The following is a 19940-nucleotide window of genomic DNA, read 5'->3' as shown; positions in this document are numbered from 1 at the left end:
AGTGGGACAGAGTGGAGCCAAGTGACACAGTGTCTGGAGAGGGACATGGGCCTCTGGCCCTGGGGAGCTGCTCAGAGTTCAGCTGTAAGCTGGTAAAAGACAGGGTACGAAACTGCATTTACAAAACTTTACCCTGCACTTTCACATGTCTGAGGACTCATTTTGTTTGCAGGGGCAGCAGCTGTTTGGGGGTTAGGGGTACTGTGGTGGGTCTGATACAGAAGACGAGGTGCCACAACCCGTGCTCCCTCACAAAAACTGTGCATGCTTTTTTCTGAGTATTTTCCAAGACTAAAATTAAGATAGTTTAGACTATTCAGACTTTTTGTGCTTGAATATATACATAAGTAGATGCAAACATTCCTAGACAAGTGTTTGCAAGCTGTGCCCAGCTCCTGTAGCTTGGGTTTTTGTTCTAATTGACTAGACATTACCGAGGAACACTGCAGCTTTTTATAAGCACTAACTGACAGATAAAGTAACTCAGACAAGGACCTTCTCTTTTCATTATATTAAATCATTACGTTGACTTTGGATAGCAAATCAAACACAGAAATCTTGCATTCTTTTGCCTTAAAACAGAATAAAGATACATTTGTTGTCTACCTTGACCTCAGCAAGGCTTTTGACACTGTCCCCCACAACATCCCCATGGCCAGCTCAGGCAGTGTGGGTCAGGTGAGCGGGCAGTGAGGTGGATCAAGACCTGGCTGATGGCAGAGCTCAGAGGGCTCTGATCAGCCCCACAGAGCTTGGCTGGTGGTGTTCCCCGGGGGTCAGCACTGTCCAGTCCTGTTCAACCTCTTCATCAATGACCTGGATGAAGGGACAAGCGTACCCTCGGCAAGTTTGCTGATGATGCAGAACTGGGAGGAGCGGCTGACGCACCAGCAGGCTGCGCTGCCATTCAGCCAGACCTGGGCAGGCTGGAGAGCTGGGCAGAGAGGAACCTGATGAAGTTCAACAAAGGCAAGTGCAGGGTCCTGTACCTGGGGAGGAACAACCCCACGCACCAGCACAGGCCGGGGCTGACCGGCTGGAAGGCAGCTCTGCGGAGAAGGACCTGGGAGTGCTGGAGGACAGCAAGGTGCCCATGAGCCAGCAGGGTGCTCCTGGCGCCAAGGCGGCCAATGGGATCCTGGGGGGCATTAGGAGGAGGGTGGCCTGCAGGTCAAGGGAGGTTATCTTCCCCCTTTCCTCTGCCCTGGTGAGGCCACATCTGGGGTGCTGTGTCCAGTTCTGGGCTCCCCAGTTCCAGAGGGACAGGGAACTGCTGGAGAGGATCCAGTGGAGGGCCATGCAGGTGATGAGGGGGCTGGAACATCTCCCTGATGAGGAAAGGCTGAGAGAGCTGGGCCTGTTTAGCCTGGAGAAGAGAAGACTGAGAGGGGATCTTATCAATGCTTACAAATTTCACAAGGGCAAGTGCCAAGAGGATGGGGCCAGGCCCTCTTCAGTGGTGCCCAGTGACAGGACAAGGGGCAACGGGCACAAACTGCAGCACAGGCAGCGCCACCTGAACATGAGGGAAAACTTCTCTACTCTGAGGGTGACAGAGCACTGGAACAGGCTGCCCAGGGAGGTCGCAGAGTCTCCTTCTCTGGAGACATTCTAAACCCACCTGGATGTGACTGTGCAACCTGCTCTGGGTGAACCTGCTTTAGCAGGGGGTTGGACTAGGTGATCTCCAGAGATCATCCCTTCTAACGCCCACCACTCTGTGATTCTGTGATTTAACATAAGAGAAATTCGATGTCATTTCTGCATTGAAGGGTTTGCTGGAAGAAACTTTTTGAATATGACGGTAAATACAAAGGCTCTGAGGGTAATCAACAGTCCAAAGCATTTGGCTAGGCCAGTGAAATTACAAATATTGAATACATGACTCACTAGGAATTACATCCATGAATGATGGATACCTCAGAGGTTTTTCTCCATTTGTAGAAGTGAAAAAATGGGTTCAGCATTGCAGGACCTTCAGTAGTCTTCTAGTTTTGTTTTGCTTCAGGAAATAACTCACAAACTTTTCAACAGCTTTATCTGATTAATCTGTTGCAAGTACCAGAAAACAACAGACTTGAGATTAGATCATGGTTGGCTTTTCAAACACAGCCTCATGAAAAATAGCCCTTTCAGAAACCAAAAGCTGATTTCACTTCTGGACTAAAAAATCATGTCTGCATTAACAAACCTGGCCAGAGTACTTTAATCTGGACGGGACCTCTGAAAAAGCAGCAATAAACATTAGCGGGCTCAAAGATGGAATATACTTGTCATCTAGGAGAAACTGATGTTGACGTCCAGATTTGCAGTGTGTTGACAAGTTTTGGTTGCAAGTCTGAAATAGATGGGTTAACAGAAGAAACTGGGTTTAACACAGAAATGCACCTGATTATAGGCTATGCGTGAGCCATGCATGGCAAAAGGGTCTTCATTTAAGATCAATGTAATTCCAAATTTGCGATGAAACTGCTGTATGCTAAAATAAATTCCCTGATTTATTCCATTTCATCTTACTTTGTGGGTATTTGAGAAGCCCCTCAGCAGTTTTCACTGGCAAATGCTACAACATGCATTCTTTTTGTTTGTCCCCTTTCCCCATCCTACCTTTGCCATGGTCTGTTCCCCAACAGCACAATTCTTGAATATCACCCTTCCAGGATGACTTCCCAGTGCCTGCAAAAATATTACTAACTTGTTCTGTGACACATAGTTCTGGGATTATTGCACAGAGGTTTCTGATGTACCTCTGCACATGGTAGTCATGCTCAAGGATGGTCCAAGTAAAATGCCTCTAACATCTCTCCCTGTTCACAGTCCCAAGTGAGTCACTTCACTCCTTATGCAGGGCACCCTGCCTATTTCCTTTTCCACTGGAAGGGACCTGCAACTGCCATCACATAGAGAGAGCAGCAAAGTAAGCTAGTTGACACAAAAGGGAGGGAAGACGCACCTCTTAAATAGCACCTTGCTTAAGAGGCACCTGTTGATGGCTTACTCTGAGTTCTCTGAATCCAATTTATGGGCCTCCTTGAGGATACGTATGTCCTTTCTTTCCTAAAAAAATTACAAACTGGGTAGTGAAGGTATGTGTATCACTACTTTCTTTTAAACCTTGACTGTAGGAGATGCCAATTTTCTTTCCCTCCCACATTTTTGCCTTTTCACTTTGGCCTTGTGGCTGGTGTACCTAGGAAGAAGTTAGAAACATGGGTTAATTTCCATTTTTGCTTTTGAGGACTCAAACTTTGTGTTTCCTCTGTTGGCATGTTCTGAAACGTGCTTGAGGTGTTCTCTATTTTTGCTGAAGTTCCACCTTGTACTTAAATGCTGGTGGCCAGAGGAAAGGAGACAAGTCTCTGTAGCCCAGTCTCACGTGCCCAGCAGAGTGGAGGAGCGCTCTGCCTTCTCTTCCCTTCTCCAGGGCTGTGTCTAAGTAGTTGCCTCATGACAGCTGTATAATCAGAGAGACAGGGATGTACCCACATCTTTCACCTCCACAGCAGTGACCTACCAGTTAGCTTACAGAGTCATGCTCTTCTTCTCCTCCCACCCTTGATAAATCCAGAAGAGCATGGATGAGTAGCTCGGAGTCACGTGTGGATCCTGCCTCGCTGTGCCAGTGTCCCTCTCTCTCTGGCCCAGTGAATCACAGACCATTTCTGTGCAAACCTCATGAGAAGGGAGGGACAAGCCTTCCCTGTGATTCCCACACACCCTCAGCCCTGTTAAGTCCCCAGTCTTGCCCACTGACTGATGGTTAGGCAGCAGAAAAAGATGGTGTTGGATCCCTCCAGGAAAAGGGGAGGGAAATGAACCTTCTTTTCTCCAACACCCTTTGTGAGAGCTCCAACCTTTGGGTAACAGAGATGGCTCCAACAGGACTGCCTCCAGACGTATTTTAAGGGAAACCAGTGATTAGCGCATTTTGTGCAGGGCCTGAGTTGAGTGTGCAACTGACTGGCATGCTGACTGGACAGATGGAGGCCATGAGCAAAAATAGCTGGAGGAACACCTCACCTGTGAATCCCAGCAGCAACGAGACATCCCTTCAGTCCTGAGCCACACACTCACCCCATGAGACTGGCAATGCCTCCAAGCAGAACTTGGCATCTCATGAGCTCAAAGGTGAAGAATGCAATCACCACCAGTAAACACATCAAGCACAATATATATTTTATTGGTTTCATTTCCAAGAAAGTTAAAAAAAAAACGACTGAAGAAGAAACGCATAGCATAATCTCTATGATTTATGAACAATAATCACATTTCTACGGTGTCCTTCCTTCTGCTTTATGTACGATTTTAACAGAAGGGTGACCTAAAATTTTGAACATATTTTGAAGGATGCCATAACAAAGGATATAAATCATGAAGTGTATCTGAGATATCTTAGTCATATCAGAGAACACAGAGTTCAGAGGCTTCTCTTAAAAATGCTGATTTCTGTCCTGTGGTTTCCTGGCTATTATTAGAGCTTATAATGATCACCATTTTTTTGCCCTGAGAATTGGGAAGGAGTTAAGTCTCACAGAAAATGGAATGTATCTGAATAATTCATTGTAAGGAAATATCAACTTAGTTTTCAAATATATAGAGGACTTTCTACATGGAAAATGCTGTTATTAAGTACATTCCTTATCCATATAAGGAAAACATACACCTGCAATTAGTCCAAAGATTTAATTTTGCAGCAATGGGAGTGCTTAGACAAAAGAGCCTGCATTCATATGAAACAGGCTTTTTTCTATATATTCTGAAGATTGAAAAGTCACCCCTTATAGAACATATAATCTTTCTATGTAATATATACAGTGTTTCAAAGTGTTTGTTTCCTCCTTGTTCCTGCAGTACCTAGGTTTGCACTATGCCAAGTTTCTTTGAATTTTTTTCACATTATGGAAGGGATGTTCTTTCTACAAACGTACAGCACACATCATTAAAAAGTGACTCTTCTTACTTCAAGATTTTCCACAGAGTATTGGCACTGAGAAGAATTTGCCTTGGCAAGAACACTCCATTTACTAGAAGGGAAACACTATTCTTTGTTGAGGTGAAAGATTCCTTGTGTCTCTTCCATCAGCCTAGAGCATTGTGACATTTCCTATCACTGTAGCTCAAGGATGTTCCTTCTGGGAAATGCACGGAATATACTAATGAGCATGTTCGTACATCAGAGAAAATATTTTTTTCCTCCTGTAAAATGACAAAATTATTCTTGATCTAATATTACTAAGACACAGCAGAGAGAGAGTATAATTGCCTGTAAATAATAGGTCAAAATGACTAAGCATGACATTTTTAAAGTTCAAATCCTCTCATCCTTAGTTATCATACGTTGCATTAAAGCAATTCACAAATGGTACTTGTCAAGCCACTGTGTACCAAAGTGACTTATTTTGTAGTTAATCCAATAACAAGTGAAACAGAGCTTGCTGAGGTTTGCTTTCAATTTCCTTTTCTAACTTCTGTGCCATTTGAAACAAATGACATATTGGTGAGGTGAAGAGGACAGAGCAAAGCACCAGAGATCACCTGAAGGTCAGCATACAGCAGGTCTTTTGCCAGAGCTTTGCTGGCTTTCTATCCACAAAACAATGTTCTGTATAACAGAAAGGCAAAGAGTGAAACAGTTAAGAGATTTAGATACCATGAAGCTGCTTTTCAAGGTTTGAAAAAGCCTGCTCATTACAACATCAGATAATTAACTTTTAAACAGATAAAGCCCCCGCTTTTCAAAGCAGACATGAAGGAGCAGTGCTCAGGCTCTGAAGTGGAAGGTACAACTCTCAAAACTCATCCTCAGTTTACATACATATGAAAGGCCTCTCTTTCCATGTATTTTATGGCAGGTTGTAAGAAATAGATAATGTATCTTCTCATTTCCATTACAAAGCTTTGCTGAGAGACTAATAAGAGTCTGTTCCAGCTGAAGTGAGTAAAACCAGTTCTTCAAAAGAAAAAGAAAAAAAAAGAAAGAAGAAAAAGAAGGAAAAAAAAAAAGAGAAAGGAAAAAGACCATTTTTGAGTTCTGATTCACACACTGGGCAATATGCTTCCCTTTTCTTTTCCAGTTGTATGCCACTCTGTGGTAGTCGCTTCCCTTTCAGAATGACTGTTTGACAAATTCTTTCACAAAACCACCTACTCCCCTCCAGGGATATACTCAAACAACTCAAGGATTACTTCAGCCAGAAGCACTTTCACACAGTTTGAGCCAAAATTGCCCCAAGGAAGACCTAAATCATGTTGGATGAGAGTTCTGAGGGTGCTTTTAAGAGGGTCAAAATTTCACTTCCCAAATGCCATTACAGCAGCCAGTCTAGGAGAATTTCTTTTTCCAGAAGGACTTCCTGGAATCATGAAATTGCCCTATGGCTGGCTGGATACATGCTGGGGTTCATAAAACACCTGGCCGCAATGTGTTCAGTCTATTACATTGACTTCCCATGTGTTGTTTTTTTTTTTTTTTTTTGCTGCGTGCCTTGCTTTATTTATTTTTTTAATTTTCGCAATAACATATTTCAGACAAGGTCCTAGGTTTCACACATTTTCTCTCAGAAATCAGATAGCATGAGTCATATTTAGGAGCGTAAAGAACACAAAAGCCTTCTAAGAAGAACATTATCAAATGCACAGAGAATGAAAAAAGAATACCTTGACCTCTTTGGGATGGAGAAGCATCCAGACTTTCAAGGCTTCCCTTAAGTGGCCATTAGAGACCACTGAGGGTAAACAAAGTTTGGATAGAAAACATGACTGTATTATCTGAAAAATCTCTACTTAGAAAAAAAGGTGTCAACATCCACAAATACATAAGGAAACAACTGTGTGAGAAATCATCACATAAAATAAAGCAAACAGAAAAGTAGCAAATGGGAATGAGAGAAAGACGTCAAGAACAAATGGATGGAATTGCGTCATGGGGAATGTGTTTTGCAAACAGCATACTGAATCTTCATTGATCTTTGTGCCTTTTTGTCATTCTCACACACCACTTCCGAAGAAGGAGACACAGATTTCCCAATAACAGTTCCATCTTCTCCAGTGCTTTCACACTGTCTACACATCACATTCAGTTTCATTTTTAAAAAGCTGAATGGATTGCTACTCTCACGGCACTCTCTCACTGTTCCCTTCCCACCCAAACTGTTTCTAAAACATGTCCTGCATCCTCTCTCCTAATTGTGGTTTTAACAAAGCAACATAAGGAAGTAGTATATTGTTGTGTTTACTTTCCTTCATTGAGATGTGGGTTTCTGACAACAATGTCGGGCTTGTTTTGGGAGTCATCCACCAGTAAAACTTGATTGAACCTGTTGCATCCTGAAGCAATTGAGCAAAATAGTTATGGCTGCTGTAAGTTAATCACAAGCAAAAACATGTAGGTGAGCTGTAATTACCAAGAGTTCTGCCATCTGATAACGTTTACAGCAAACAGAAAATTAAGACTTAAACCAGAAGCAAATGAGTGGAAGCTTTCACTCTTTTTTGAATAAATGACTACTGACTTTTCCCGGGAGTTGCATACAAATCTCATCTCCACCACTGAATCTATCCTGAACATTTTTCTTCACTGGATGTCGGGGGCTGAATTTCTGTATTCTCCTTCAGCACTGGAAGTACTTGAGATCCAACTGATAAAATATCTGGAAAGGATGAGCACAAGGGCTGGTTCATCAGGTATATGCCAAAGTTTGTCTGAAAAAAGCAAAACATTTATTGATACGCAACTCATGTTAAAGTAACCAGATCTATACAGGAACTCATAACCCAGATACGTTTAGAAAAACAACATTGCTTTAAGAATAAGGAGGTATGTGCTATCTCCATGTAATTAAGAACATTTTTAACTAATTAACTATAATAGACTAGTAAACAAAAGCTAACCCCATGCTATTCAAGAAGAATACCTAAAGTAAGTGGATAAATAACATAGTATTTCATCATGAGTTCCATAGTATCATATATGCAATTCACACTCCCTCACAGTCTTGTCATTTAATGACTGTTCTGGCTTCTTGGCAAATACAGTTAATCCATTATCACAAAAAAAAAAAAAAAAAAAAAAAGACTAGGCAGCATGAGAATGCATGTATGTTCAAAGTGAGGGAAAGTCTTGCATCTTCTGTCTAGCCTTTGTGAATTTCCCTTCATTTGTTTTTATGAATATTTTAGCATATTTTACAGAAAATATTCAGAAAGTTTGTTTTATTAGGACTACCACTTGTTACCTGTCACTACCTGTGAAGCCATCGTACATAAATATTAGAAATACTTAGATAAATGTCCTTGTGATACTGAGTAATAAAGAACAGAGGAACAGAATAACCACTTCACCCATTGACCATACACCCTTGCAGGCACTGAAAACCTGATCTGAGCAGCTGCACTTTTATGTCCGGTCTTGATCTTAAACACATTGAACATCACAGTTGTAGCTGTGAACAGATGAGTGTGATCTGGAAACGTCACAGTAAGAGACTGGTGTGTTTCTGTGGTTTTGTTGTTCAACAGTGGAGAATTTAGAAATGCACAAGAAACAGATTTGCAATCTCATGATAATCTTTTCCAGACTATTAGATAATAGTTAATTAAATAATTACGTAAAGTTAGAAAAAAAGGAATGCTGAAGACCATGTTAAATTGATAATTGATATGTAGACTTCAGAATGTCTTTGTTCATCAGAACTGAGGACCTTGGAAACCCAATGCCTCTTTTCCTGTCTTTTTTCTTTTACAGATTTCAATAAAAAGTATTTTGGTTTGGTAGGCTGCTGCCAAAATGTACCAGTCACTCAAACGTGTAAAGTAAATAAGCAAATGATATGCATTACAAAAAAACCTGAATTCTCCTTCTCCATTTCCTGATTACATTAACTGCCATTGTTGAGATGGATGACCCTGAAACTGAGAGCATTACATTTACAGTAGATTTAGAAGAATACACTAGGTAAAAGGAATTGCAGTGCATTAAAAAAAAGTGTTAGCTGAATTTAAGGGAGTATATTTGACAGACTAAATATGAAGGCAGTATGTTTTCTCCTGTTCTTGCACTGTATAATTAAAGAAAGATACAGTAATGAGGTAACACCAAACAGCTTCTGGTCTTTGAAGAATTAGTGAGAGGTAAGGCTGAGACCTACTCCCAAGTGAGAGAGCTGCTGTAAAGCACAGATCTGTACAAACAGGGCCTCAGATTCTGAATGTGGGTCTTTCTCTTCCGTTTGTAATCCTAAACATTAAAAAAAAAAAACAAACAACAAAAAAACCCCAAAACCAGCCTCCAAGTAGAGTTTTTTTGGCTACTTCTGCTATTCCTTCATCTCAATGGCATTTCATATATATGGGGTATAAGCTGGGCCTGATCAGGCCTATCCTGTTAACGACACCTTTTGGACACCTGTGACCATAATGGTGTTAACACTGGTGGACACACGTAAATCCTTACGGTCAGTGTTCTAGTATTTAATGCTGAGGAACAACTACAGCACAGAAAGATCCCAATCCTCCAGCACAGTGACAGTGTTGAATCAGCTGTGATGCTAAAATGGTAAGTTAGTAACTCTTTCATTTGAAATATTAAAGTATATAGTATTATTTTTCTGTTCTCGCTTTTCTCTTATTTGTTAACAAGCTGTGGTTTCTCTGTTGGCACAAATGATGTGTTTTTCAGCCTTATGGTTAATAACTTGGATTTACATCTTACACCCTAGTGCAAAAATGACAGTTGACATAATTTTGTTGTTTTAAAAACCCAAATACTGTAAAATGAATATTAGTCTATGCTATACCACTTTTCACACAGGAAGGAATGTTAAAACCCATCTCTGTAAATTAACTTATTTGATACATGAGAAGTTTTTATTTATATCTACTGTACTGACATCTTGATTTGTCTTAAACTGAGACCAAAATAAATCTGGGCAGCTTGTTCACTGTGGAGAATTTAATTTACCAATTTTTCTATTGTTATGAAACCTGTAGCAAGATATTATTTTTTTCTTAAAGCACTTTATTCAGAATTACTTAAGAAAAGGCATATGCAAATACATCTTATCTTCAGGAGATCTCAAATATTATTTTAATACTGATCCTTAGTATTTCCCTACTCTGATTTGGCATTTAAAGTCTCATAGTATTTTTTCAGTGCTGAGACTGGGTGATACCTCAGGAGTTTTCAAGGTGATGGTATACTGATGATATACATATTTTAGTACTCATACCTGCTTGGAATTGCTGACCTCTTTTGTGAATGTTCTTTAACTTGTAATTACCAGAAGTGGATTTAATATTTTTTTTTAAGTAAAGTTCTTTGTTTTTTCAATAATTACATATATTGACTCAGCAAGTAGTGATAACAGCAACCTGCCCCCCACCAAGCAACCACAAAAGCTGTGCACCCTGTCATTTCAGCTCTGTTTCAAGAGAAAGATAAAAATGTAGAAATTGGCCCTTCTCACATTTCACTGTTGAAAAACGAGGCTTTCAGATGCACAGATTACAGCCTGCAGAGTTATTACAGTGAGACGCATAATCTGTCTGTGCTGTCGCTACCTTTTCCTGACTTCAAGGGCGTTTCATTCTGCATATAACCTCCCCAGAAAACACCAAGAACTGGGAAGGGAGTGATGGACTGTGAGTTCTGTGGCTTTATGTTCTTGGTGTTCTGATGGCAGTAGGGGCTCTCCCCAATACTCTTAAACTTCACAGAGACAAAAAAAATGTAAAGCTTCTTGATCAGGAAAAAGCACAATGCTTCACTGCTGGGAGAAATAGATAGAACGTACTTATTCTTGCCAGCAGTGAATCATATGATAATCATCACACTCGCTTAAAGGAGGAGCTATAAAATGCTTTCATTCTTGCATGTTGTTTCAAGCACATTTACTGGATCAACAGTAATACACACTGCTTAGATATTCACTGACAGAGAAATATCCTGGGTGCAGTATCTCCTTTTGTTAAGATATAAACCTGAGGCACTACATCTGACAAAGGCTGAGATGAGATGCCTTCAAGCTACAGCTCCTAAACAATCAGTTAATTCAGACTAGTACTTGGTAGGGAAAATGCTCTGCTAGGATGTGTAACAAGCATGTAAGTGATAGTGCATGCTAAAATGTAGCTTTGGATAGATGAATTCTGGATTTTGCCCTTGGATATAGCTCTCAGCTGCTTTCTCCCAGTAGATAAATTTACTTATTCATGCCTGCTCATTTTATTCATACAATAACATGTCCTGCCTCCCATGCAAAGGTTAGTGGGATGCAATTAATAAAGCCATTTTTTTAAAAAAACCCATAAGGATGTTTTATTAGCTCTGGATTCACCAAAACGTAATAATAAAGCTTTACAAAATAGGGAAGTGAAAGTACTCACTTTCAACATGCTGATTTTTCATACTGGAAAGAAGAGGAACTTTTAATTTGCTGTCAACCCTCCCCCCCCTCCATCTTGTTCTGTTGAAAATATCTGGACAGCAGAATGTTTTCCTAAGAACTGATTTTCCTTTGCTCCTCCTTAAATAAATGCATTTTCCAGTTCAGCCACCAATGAGAAAAGAGAACCGTATTATTTCAGAAGTCTATTAATTACTTCAATCACTGTTTGCTAATGTTCCAGATCGTTGGATGAAAAGCATTGCACAGTGTAAAGCCCTGCATTACTATGAAAATGATGATAATGATGCATCAGATAAGAGAAGCCATTTGCTATTCTTGCTAATGTTGCAGTAAGCAATCCAGAGGCACCATCTAATTTTGCAGGGAAAGAAGCTCTCCCAAGGCACAATGAAGGAGGATCAAGGCACATAAAGGAGGATCAACAGCCCGCAGGAAAAAAAACCACAAGCTTTTTAGTGTATGAGGGCATGTGCAAACATAATGGATTTCCCTTGATGTACCACTATCCATACATTTATACTGGGGCAGGCTGCTAATGCAATTCCCTTTGCTACCTTGACAGCAAGTCCCAGCTTCTAGCACTACTGCAGATCTACCCACAGGGCTTCTGCTTTTGTCAGCGTTAAACTGCATGGGCAAATCACAGAAGATGGGCAAGAATTCAATGTTCTCTCCTTTCTGTCTATGTGTGTTTTACATCAGGTGTTGATGCATGGGAAACAGTGTGTGGCTATCTTTTGTGCTATTTCCTTAATGTAGTTACCTAGTCTTTTGTAGTCTCCTGCAGTAACAGAGAGAGCCGTGTCACAGGAGAGCTCATTTTTCCTTTTCAGTCAAAAATTACAGAAGGAATCCTTAATGAGCGTTTCTTCAGAACTGATGGCAGCAGAGCTCAAGCTCACTTTGTAGCAGTGTTTGTGTTTTATTTCAAACAATGTGATAAAAAGTTTCATAAGAAGTAGCTGGCTAGGCGTCAGCACCTTGCTTGACATTTATCAGGAAACATGCAAATTACTTGTGTGGCTAATTACAATAGCTGACTTTCAGCTGCAATCCCTCTATGCAAAGCCTCAGTCTTTCACCTTGGAGCACCAGGTTCTCAGGAGAAAAACACTGTTGCAGAAATAAATATTGAAGCACCTCTTAAAAGCCTTATGCTATCTAGCTTATTAGTGAAGTTAATTGGCAGTGCTGTTATTTGGGCTACCAGTCTGATAAAGTTCAATATATTTTCCAGGCTGGTGTTCTTGGAAAAACAAAACAAAATAGTAAATATTGATATCTGACTCTTTCATTAAGTATTCAGGATTTGCTATCCATTCGTTTGGAAACTGAGCAACTACAACAACCTTTCAAAAATATCAGTTCCCCTTGTACTGGGAAATTAGCTCAAATCTTATTTTGCTGCATCTGTTTTCTGTAGTTCAAATCATATTATTGACATCTGGGAACAAACACTGCTAAATTCCTTCACTGAATCTGTATTTGATATAATCTGACAAAAATCTTATAATCTAATAAAAAATGAAAATTAAGTCTATTAGATGATTCCTTAACAAAAGGGCATGCTAGAGATATGAGTCACCAAAGGATTAGCTCTGCAGTTTAGCGGTCACATGAACTTGATCTTCTTTCTCTCCACTGTGAAAGGTTTGGATCAATCTCCTCTGCTAGGTCTGCTTAGCACACTGAAGATATGGTAGTCCTCAGGTGCCACTCACTGATAACCAGTTGGTGACCATCACCCCACGGACGACTTGAAGGAGGGATGGGCTCTGAGGTCTTCTCAGACAAGTTCAGGCAAAACTACCAGTTCAAACTACCTCTTTCAGCTGTCAAGCTAACGGAGAAGACTTGGCCTTATGCAGAGCTTGGCATGCTGACAAGTTCCCATCTGCCAGCAGCGCTGAAGGCTGGGAAAATAAAAAAAAAAAGCTGAAGGCTCAGTTCTTTGCAGCACGTATACCCTTGCGCAGCGGAGGGAAGCAGGGCACTCCCCCGCTGTGAATAGCAGCACTGTGCTCTGCAGTGCCTCACCTTGCCATGCATCTTTTATCTGGTGCCAGGTTGTTCTCAAGAGGCTGGATTGCTCTCTTTGCCTTAGTTCTGTTTGAACGAGTTACTCGGTTCTGGGAGTGCTTGTATCAAGAAAATCTTTGCATTGCTGAGATAATCAGAATGGAAGAGGAGCTCATCTTTGCTGCAGGAAACATGCAGAAGATGCTCTGCCTCTCCTGAGGAATCTATATCCTACGTAAGGTTTTGTTGCCATTTGGGAAGGTCCCTGACAGAGTGCTTTCCCTCTACAGAGGATTCAAGTCACAGTGTGGGTAGGTAAAGTCCCCGCATACCACACACCATGTAGCACCTGGGCAGCATCTTCGCCCAAAGTGCCAGAATGTACTCTGACGTGTCCCAGATGTTCCAGCTGTGGCGTACCATCACCTGGAGAGGATTCTTGTCCTCAAGCTACCTACCATGGACAGGTGCTCATCTCACAAAAGGGACATGTCTGTGGTGATCTGGATGCCAGAGCCTGCTGTGCAACCCTAAGTCATCTCAGGTCAGCTGGAAGCTGTGCCTAGGCAGCTGGCCCCTGCCTGCTCACCTCTCCCCCATCTCACTGCATCAGGCGGCTCCTATTCACCAAGGATAACATTCATTGAAAGCGTAGCCCTTTGTTGGCTTAATGAATCACTGAGACAAATCAATTTATTGGTTTTTTTTCTAAACAAATAAAGTATTTGTAACTTGTTTGGGCATTCTTTGGGTGAATGATTTTCAGCCTATTCGTTATTGCTCTGCTCCTGCGCTGTGCCCAGTCTCTGGTGTTTGGCTGGTATTAGTGAGGCTTCTGAGCTCTGACTGGCTAACCAACTTTTACAATAGAAGCTTAACAAATGGGAAGCAATGAATTTAGAGTAAGGATTTTCAGCTAAATAAATAGGTATGAGGAGATTTGTGAAGCTTTTAGGTCGCTGAACTGTTTAGCTATCATCTGAGCACTCTCCATTCCAAGCAGCAATACAAACTTAGGAAGCAGGACTCCAAATGAATGCCTGTTTTTTCACACTTACTCTCCAGTCACTTACTTAATCAATTACTCTCTGCTTTGACTATATTCATATCTGCTGTTTTCCATGCTAAGTGGTTTCTCACAGTAAGAACAAAATTTAGTCTTACGAGCTAAGTGTATAATTTCAAACACTTTCTGATTTTTCTTCAGATTTCTCTTCTTAAATGACATCAGTGCATCAGTTTGTGTTTTTCAAGACCGAAATAAGCGCATTGTAAAGCAGTACATACTGAATAAAAGCAACCACAGTAAAAAATAATGCATATTAATAGTCAATTTCTGAATAAAAAGTGTTGAGCATTTTATGGAAATAAACCATGTCATATCTGCATTATAAGTGCACCCTCTTTTCACTGAAAAAAAAAATGGTAATGGTTAGCATAACAACTTAATCGTGAATATTCTCTCAGCAGGTATTTCACTGTGCATGCAATAAAGCCACTACATCTTTCTATACACCTTTTTTGGACTTTTTCAACTGTACTGACCTTTCTACCTCTGGCAGCAGAAAGAGACTGCAGAAATTCTTTGTTTCGTTCCCCAGACTGTTGATCAATGCAGATTATTTGACATCTGCTACATGGACCCACAACCTGAAATTTTAGTTAAAGAAAGTTCATAGCTGTATGCCAAAGCAGTCCAACACACAGCAGCACAATCTTCTGACCATCATACTACCTTAAACATGTATCTCTCACATAGCTTTTGTGTGTTCTTCTATGCTTTAAATATGCGAGAGGTCAGGCTTGTTCACCTAATGTAGTTAAGTACATTTTCAAAGGGTCTACTTGCAAAGATCTCACTGAATTTTTAATTCACTTTTTTTCTTTCCTTTTTTTACGCAAAACTTTCCCAAAGTCAGAATCTGAGAAATACCAAACATTTATAAATTTGTATTTCCTGATGGCTTCATTTCATCTACAGGCTGGCAAGGCTACTTGCCCAAAGGAGAACTGAATACAAAATTAAGCCAGCAACTCAGGATTTAATCCAAGGAGGATTTTCTTGTGTTTGTTTTACAGCTGAAATGCACAATATCTTTTTTATATGCATGGCACTTGTAGATAATCAGAATGCAAAATGTCTGTTTTCACAAGTTTACATAATTAGAAGGAATAATGAGATCCTATAGTCTAACATCTATAATACAGAGCATGGATCTCATAGTTAATTCTTTTTTGACATAGGGTGTGTTTTTAGGGGAAAAAAACCACTGCAACAAATTTCTTAAAGCATTAACATGAAGGAAACCATACTGCAGTTTCCCTTAAGATTGCATCCCTAAATTTAGCAAAGCTGTACATTATAGAAAATAACTGTTCTTACAGTATCCCAATATAAACATTCTACTTTTGTAAAATGTGTCATAAATTTCAAATAGGGCCAATAATTAAACCTTACATTGCAAACATTTTTATATGCTGATCTGAAGTGCTATAAAGACATTGAGGTGCTGAAGCGTGTCTACAGATGGGCAATGAAGCTGGTGAAGGGTCTGGAGCACAAGTCTTATGAGGAGCGGCTAAGAGAAGTGGGGTTGTTTAATCTGGAGGAAGGAGGCTCCGGGGAGACCTTATCGCTCTTTACAACTACCTGAAAAAAGGTTGTAGCAAGGTGGGTGTCTGTCTCTTTTCCCAAGAAACAAGTGATAGGATGAGAGGAAAGAGCCTCAAGTTGTACCAGGAGAGGTTTAGATTGGATATTAGGAAAAATTTCTTCACCAAAAGGGTGGTCCAGCATTGGAACAGGCTGCCCAGGGAAGTGGTTAACTCACCATCCCTGAAGGTACTTAAAAGACATGTAGGTAAGGCACTTAGGGACATGGTTTAGTGGTGGACTCGGCAGTGTTAAGTTGATGGTTGGACTTGATGGTCTTCAAGGTCTTTTCCAACCTAAATGATTCTATAATTCTATGATTCATTTTTTTGAGATGCATCTAGAACTGCTTGTACAACTCCTCAGTGTAATCATCAAAGCTATACATTTGGCTCAGTTTTTTCAGAAGATGATTTTCCACAGCTTTAATATTTTATTAAAGGAACAAGAAAACAAGACAGTGAAAGAAATATTTCCCCCTGGTCTGCTTTGGTCAACAGTTTCTTCTACCATTTTTCTGGCATCAAGCGTCATTTCTACTATTACTACATCAGTATCTGAATATGGACCTAGAAGAAACTGGAAAATACAATGCGAGTTGCATAAGCCTTTCTATTTTTGGCTTTCATTCCTAAAATATTTAAATGCCAGAAACAGGAATGCCTTTTTATTTTGTAATTTTACAGTATCTTCCACAACAGGATCCTGAGCTGAGCTCCCTAGTGTAACTCCAGCTTCCAATAAGCTACACACGAAGGATTTTGTCCTTTGTGTTTCTGATCTCCTACCTAAAGAATTTTTTCCCTCAATTTTCTGTAACTCATAATACAGCTTACTGATCAAAGTACACATAAAAAAGAACAGATAAGTCATATTTTCCACCCTTACTGAAAAAATGACCTCTCAATTTCTTACAGTATGCTGACCAGAAAGAAATAGGAGTGATGTCTATCACAGCTTCTAGATTTGACCTTAGCCCTTCTGTTATTCACACCTTAATTATCATCCTTGAGAAAACAATGAATAAGCCACCTTCACATCCTAGGCAATGCATTCTCAGATACATATTTCACATCTAAGGACCAGTCAGATCCAATAGAACATGTAATAAATGTGTGCATCATAGAATCATTGCATGGTTTGGGTTGGAAGGGACCTTTAAAGATCCAACCAGCTGGATTTAGTCCAACCCCCTTGCCATGGGCAGGGGCACCTTCTACTAGACCAGGTTGCTCAAAGCCCCATCCAGCCTGGCCTTGGCATCATTCCCTTAGATTTCATGTGTAGCGTCTTCATGGATCCTTTGTTGAAGTTTTTCTCAAAAAGAATGTATTTGCCAACAGTCTGACTCTTCAGCATTTTCCTTACAGTACAAAACACATTATGTTGTTAGATATGACACAAAGCGTAACATACAAAAAGTCCCTACCAGGCTAGACTTAAAAACATGTCTTGAATGGAGATTAGGACAAAATGTATACAACAGAGGGCAACAGACAGTGATTGTTCACTTGTATTCATGTCCAATCTTTTAGCATCAGTTGCTTGATGTGCAGTAATCTGAGGTTATATTTGGACTATTATGCTTAACAACAACCAGTATTCTCTCGTGATATGCTGGGTAAGTATTTGCTGCAAACTCTGCCTCAAAACAGTGAATATTATTCTGCTCAGTTGGATAGAGGTAGGAAATTTTATGAATTATGAAATTAAAAAAAAGGTGTGGAGAAATATGTCAAAACCTCTCAATTATATTGATGCATGTCTGCCACAGGTCACAGCATGTTTGGTCTTTTTACACACTCCCTAAATTGTATGTGCACAAGGTGTGCCACCCATGTTCCAGTCAAAGCCTTGCAAAAATTGCTTTGTCTTGAGGGGTCAAAATACTTTGTGATAGACTGGGACTAGGACAAGAGAGGAGGTCACACCTGGAATCTCAGAGCACCTATTGAAATTTCAGCCCACTCTTCTTCTTCAAAGGACTCTGGTGCACTGATGACAATGTTGGCACGGAAACGTCGGATTAATTCCTCTATTTCCAGTGGCTCTTCCAATCTGTCTCACAGAGGTGACAGACAAAAAGAAAAGAAAAAAGTTTTATTAACTACTTCTGCAGTAGATGTTTGTTTTGTAGGAATCTAGTGGGTAACATGATTCAGTAAATGTTTCTCCAGAATAACTCAGACCAAGTTTTATTACAAAAGCTATGAAAATGGTACAGGGTATTTAACCATAATTTGTAATCCTCCAGATGGCTTCTTCAGAGATGAGACCTGGAACTGTAGGTATGAAAGCATGTGGGCAGATGATTGTGAACAACACATATGAGAAAATTTCTTCATAGTTATCTTACGTAAGGCCAATGGCAACAAATGAAAAGATCTTTTGAGTTAGTAATCATTTGACTTGTTAGATGCTTCTAAAAAGAAGGCAGACAGAAACTTATTCTGCACATGTTGCAATGGCAAAAGGGACAAAACCAGCAGATGCTGAAGGTGAAAAAGACCAGCAAAGGTATTTTATGAGAGAATGTATTCCTCATATTATTATTATTATTATTTGCCTTTGGGATGCAGCAGATTACACAAAATTATAGGTGTTTTGAAGAAAATATAATCTCGGTGTGGTGGTATCTTCACCTCTTTACAAACATTTGAATTGCCAGAGTGTAGATTTGTGTCAGTGTGGAGAACATATATGAGGCAGACAGAGCAGCAGACTGCATACAAATATCAGAAATCTGGCTGCATCTTTGGATTGTCATTCTTCACTCTTCTAAGGAGAACCCAACCAGTATCAGAAAAAAAGACAGCCCTAAAATTTGCAAGAGAGTTCTCTCAGCACCAGTGTTCGTGGGAAAGAACATTTTGTTTTTGCATTAGCTGTTATAGATGTGAACAATTTTTGATACTCCAGCAGCTCTGGTCTGACAACTTTGGGATATGACACTCTATAGCAGAGGTGGTGAAAAGAGAAGTTTCTATCCTGGAAAAAAATATTTTAAAAAAGTAAGGACATACAGTTTAAAATGTGTTTAAATTAAAATGAAGAAAAACATGCAAAAATGAAAGTTCAGGGAAAACTGTTCACATGAAGCAGTCTTGGCAGAACAGGCCTGTTGGATGAAAAAAAAAAAAAAAAAGAGCTTGATTTTATTTAAAACAGTCTGCATGATCTTTAGCAGACAAATGTGCATAAGGATAAACTGCCTGTGCAGACTTTCAGTCAAACCACACAAGCCCAGCCTCACAAGGGCTCCAGCAGCCTGGGGGTAGAAAGTGGGATGGGAAGCTGAAGTGCTACAGGTTTTCCCTTGAGATGCCACAAGCAATCCCAAGGCTGAGACACAATTCGTAGTGATTGCAGGAGACAGGAGCCAACAGAAGTTGTAGACTATGCCGATGCTCAAACAGACAAGGAGGAAAATAGCAGTGCATCATTGACAAGTTCAGTTACGCTGTTGTGCTTCCTAGCTTTGCTGTGGGCTCTTAGAGCTCGGGTGCTGGGTAGCCTCTAGTTTTGAATGCATTTTGTGACACATAAGTGCCTGCCACCCCAGCTGGTACCAGCGGGGGGATCGAAAGCCCCAGTAGCTTCAAAGCTGCAGTGTCCTGAGCCAGCTGCTGAAAACTACTTTGAGTTTCTGCTATTTTATCCTTTGCTGCAGATCCTCAAAGACTGCAATGTCCCTGCTCCTAGTCTCTGTGCCTTCCACCTGCTCAGGCTCACCACCAAAATACCTCACCTCTCTTGCGCCTATCCCCAGCCCTTGGAACTGCTTCTAATTACTCTGCAGCATGTATCTGAGTAAATTCCTATTATTTCCCCTCATTCAAAACATGCATTAGTTGGATGGAGTC

General features: G+C 40.3%; 1 protein-coding gene across 1 annotated transcript in view; it reads right to left on the bottom strand.

The window, feature by feature from the left end:
• Positions 1 to 4159: 4159 nt before the first annotated feature.
• The window catches only part of MOCOS (molybdenum cofactor sulfurase), a 231074-nt gene continuing 215293 nt past the window's right edge, over positions 4160 to 19940 (bottom strand). The window contains exons 13-15 of the mRNA XM_037379578.1: positions 18009 to 18135; positions 14970 to 15074; positions 4160 to 7701 (exon numbers count right to left, since the gene is read on the bottom strand). Of these exons, the coding sequence (XP_037235475.1) occupies positions 7555 to 7701; positions 14970 to 15074; positions 18009 to 18135 (379 nt within the window). The 3' untranslated portion in view covers positions 4160 to 7554. The remainder of the gene's footprint in view (positions 7702 to 14969; positions 15075 to 18008; positions 18136 to 19940) is intronic.

The sequence above is a fragment of the Falco rusticolus genome, chromosome 3 (assembly GCF_015220075.1).
Source record: "Falco rusticolus isolate bFalRus1 chromosome 3, bFalRus1.pri, whole genome shotgun sequence".
Classification (NCBI taxonomy): Eukaryota; Metazoa; Chordata; class Aves; order Falconiformes; family Falconidae; genus Falco; species Falco rusticolus.
Note: the sequence above shows the minus strand (reverse complement) of the source record. Positions and strands in the feature narration are given on the sequence as shown.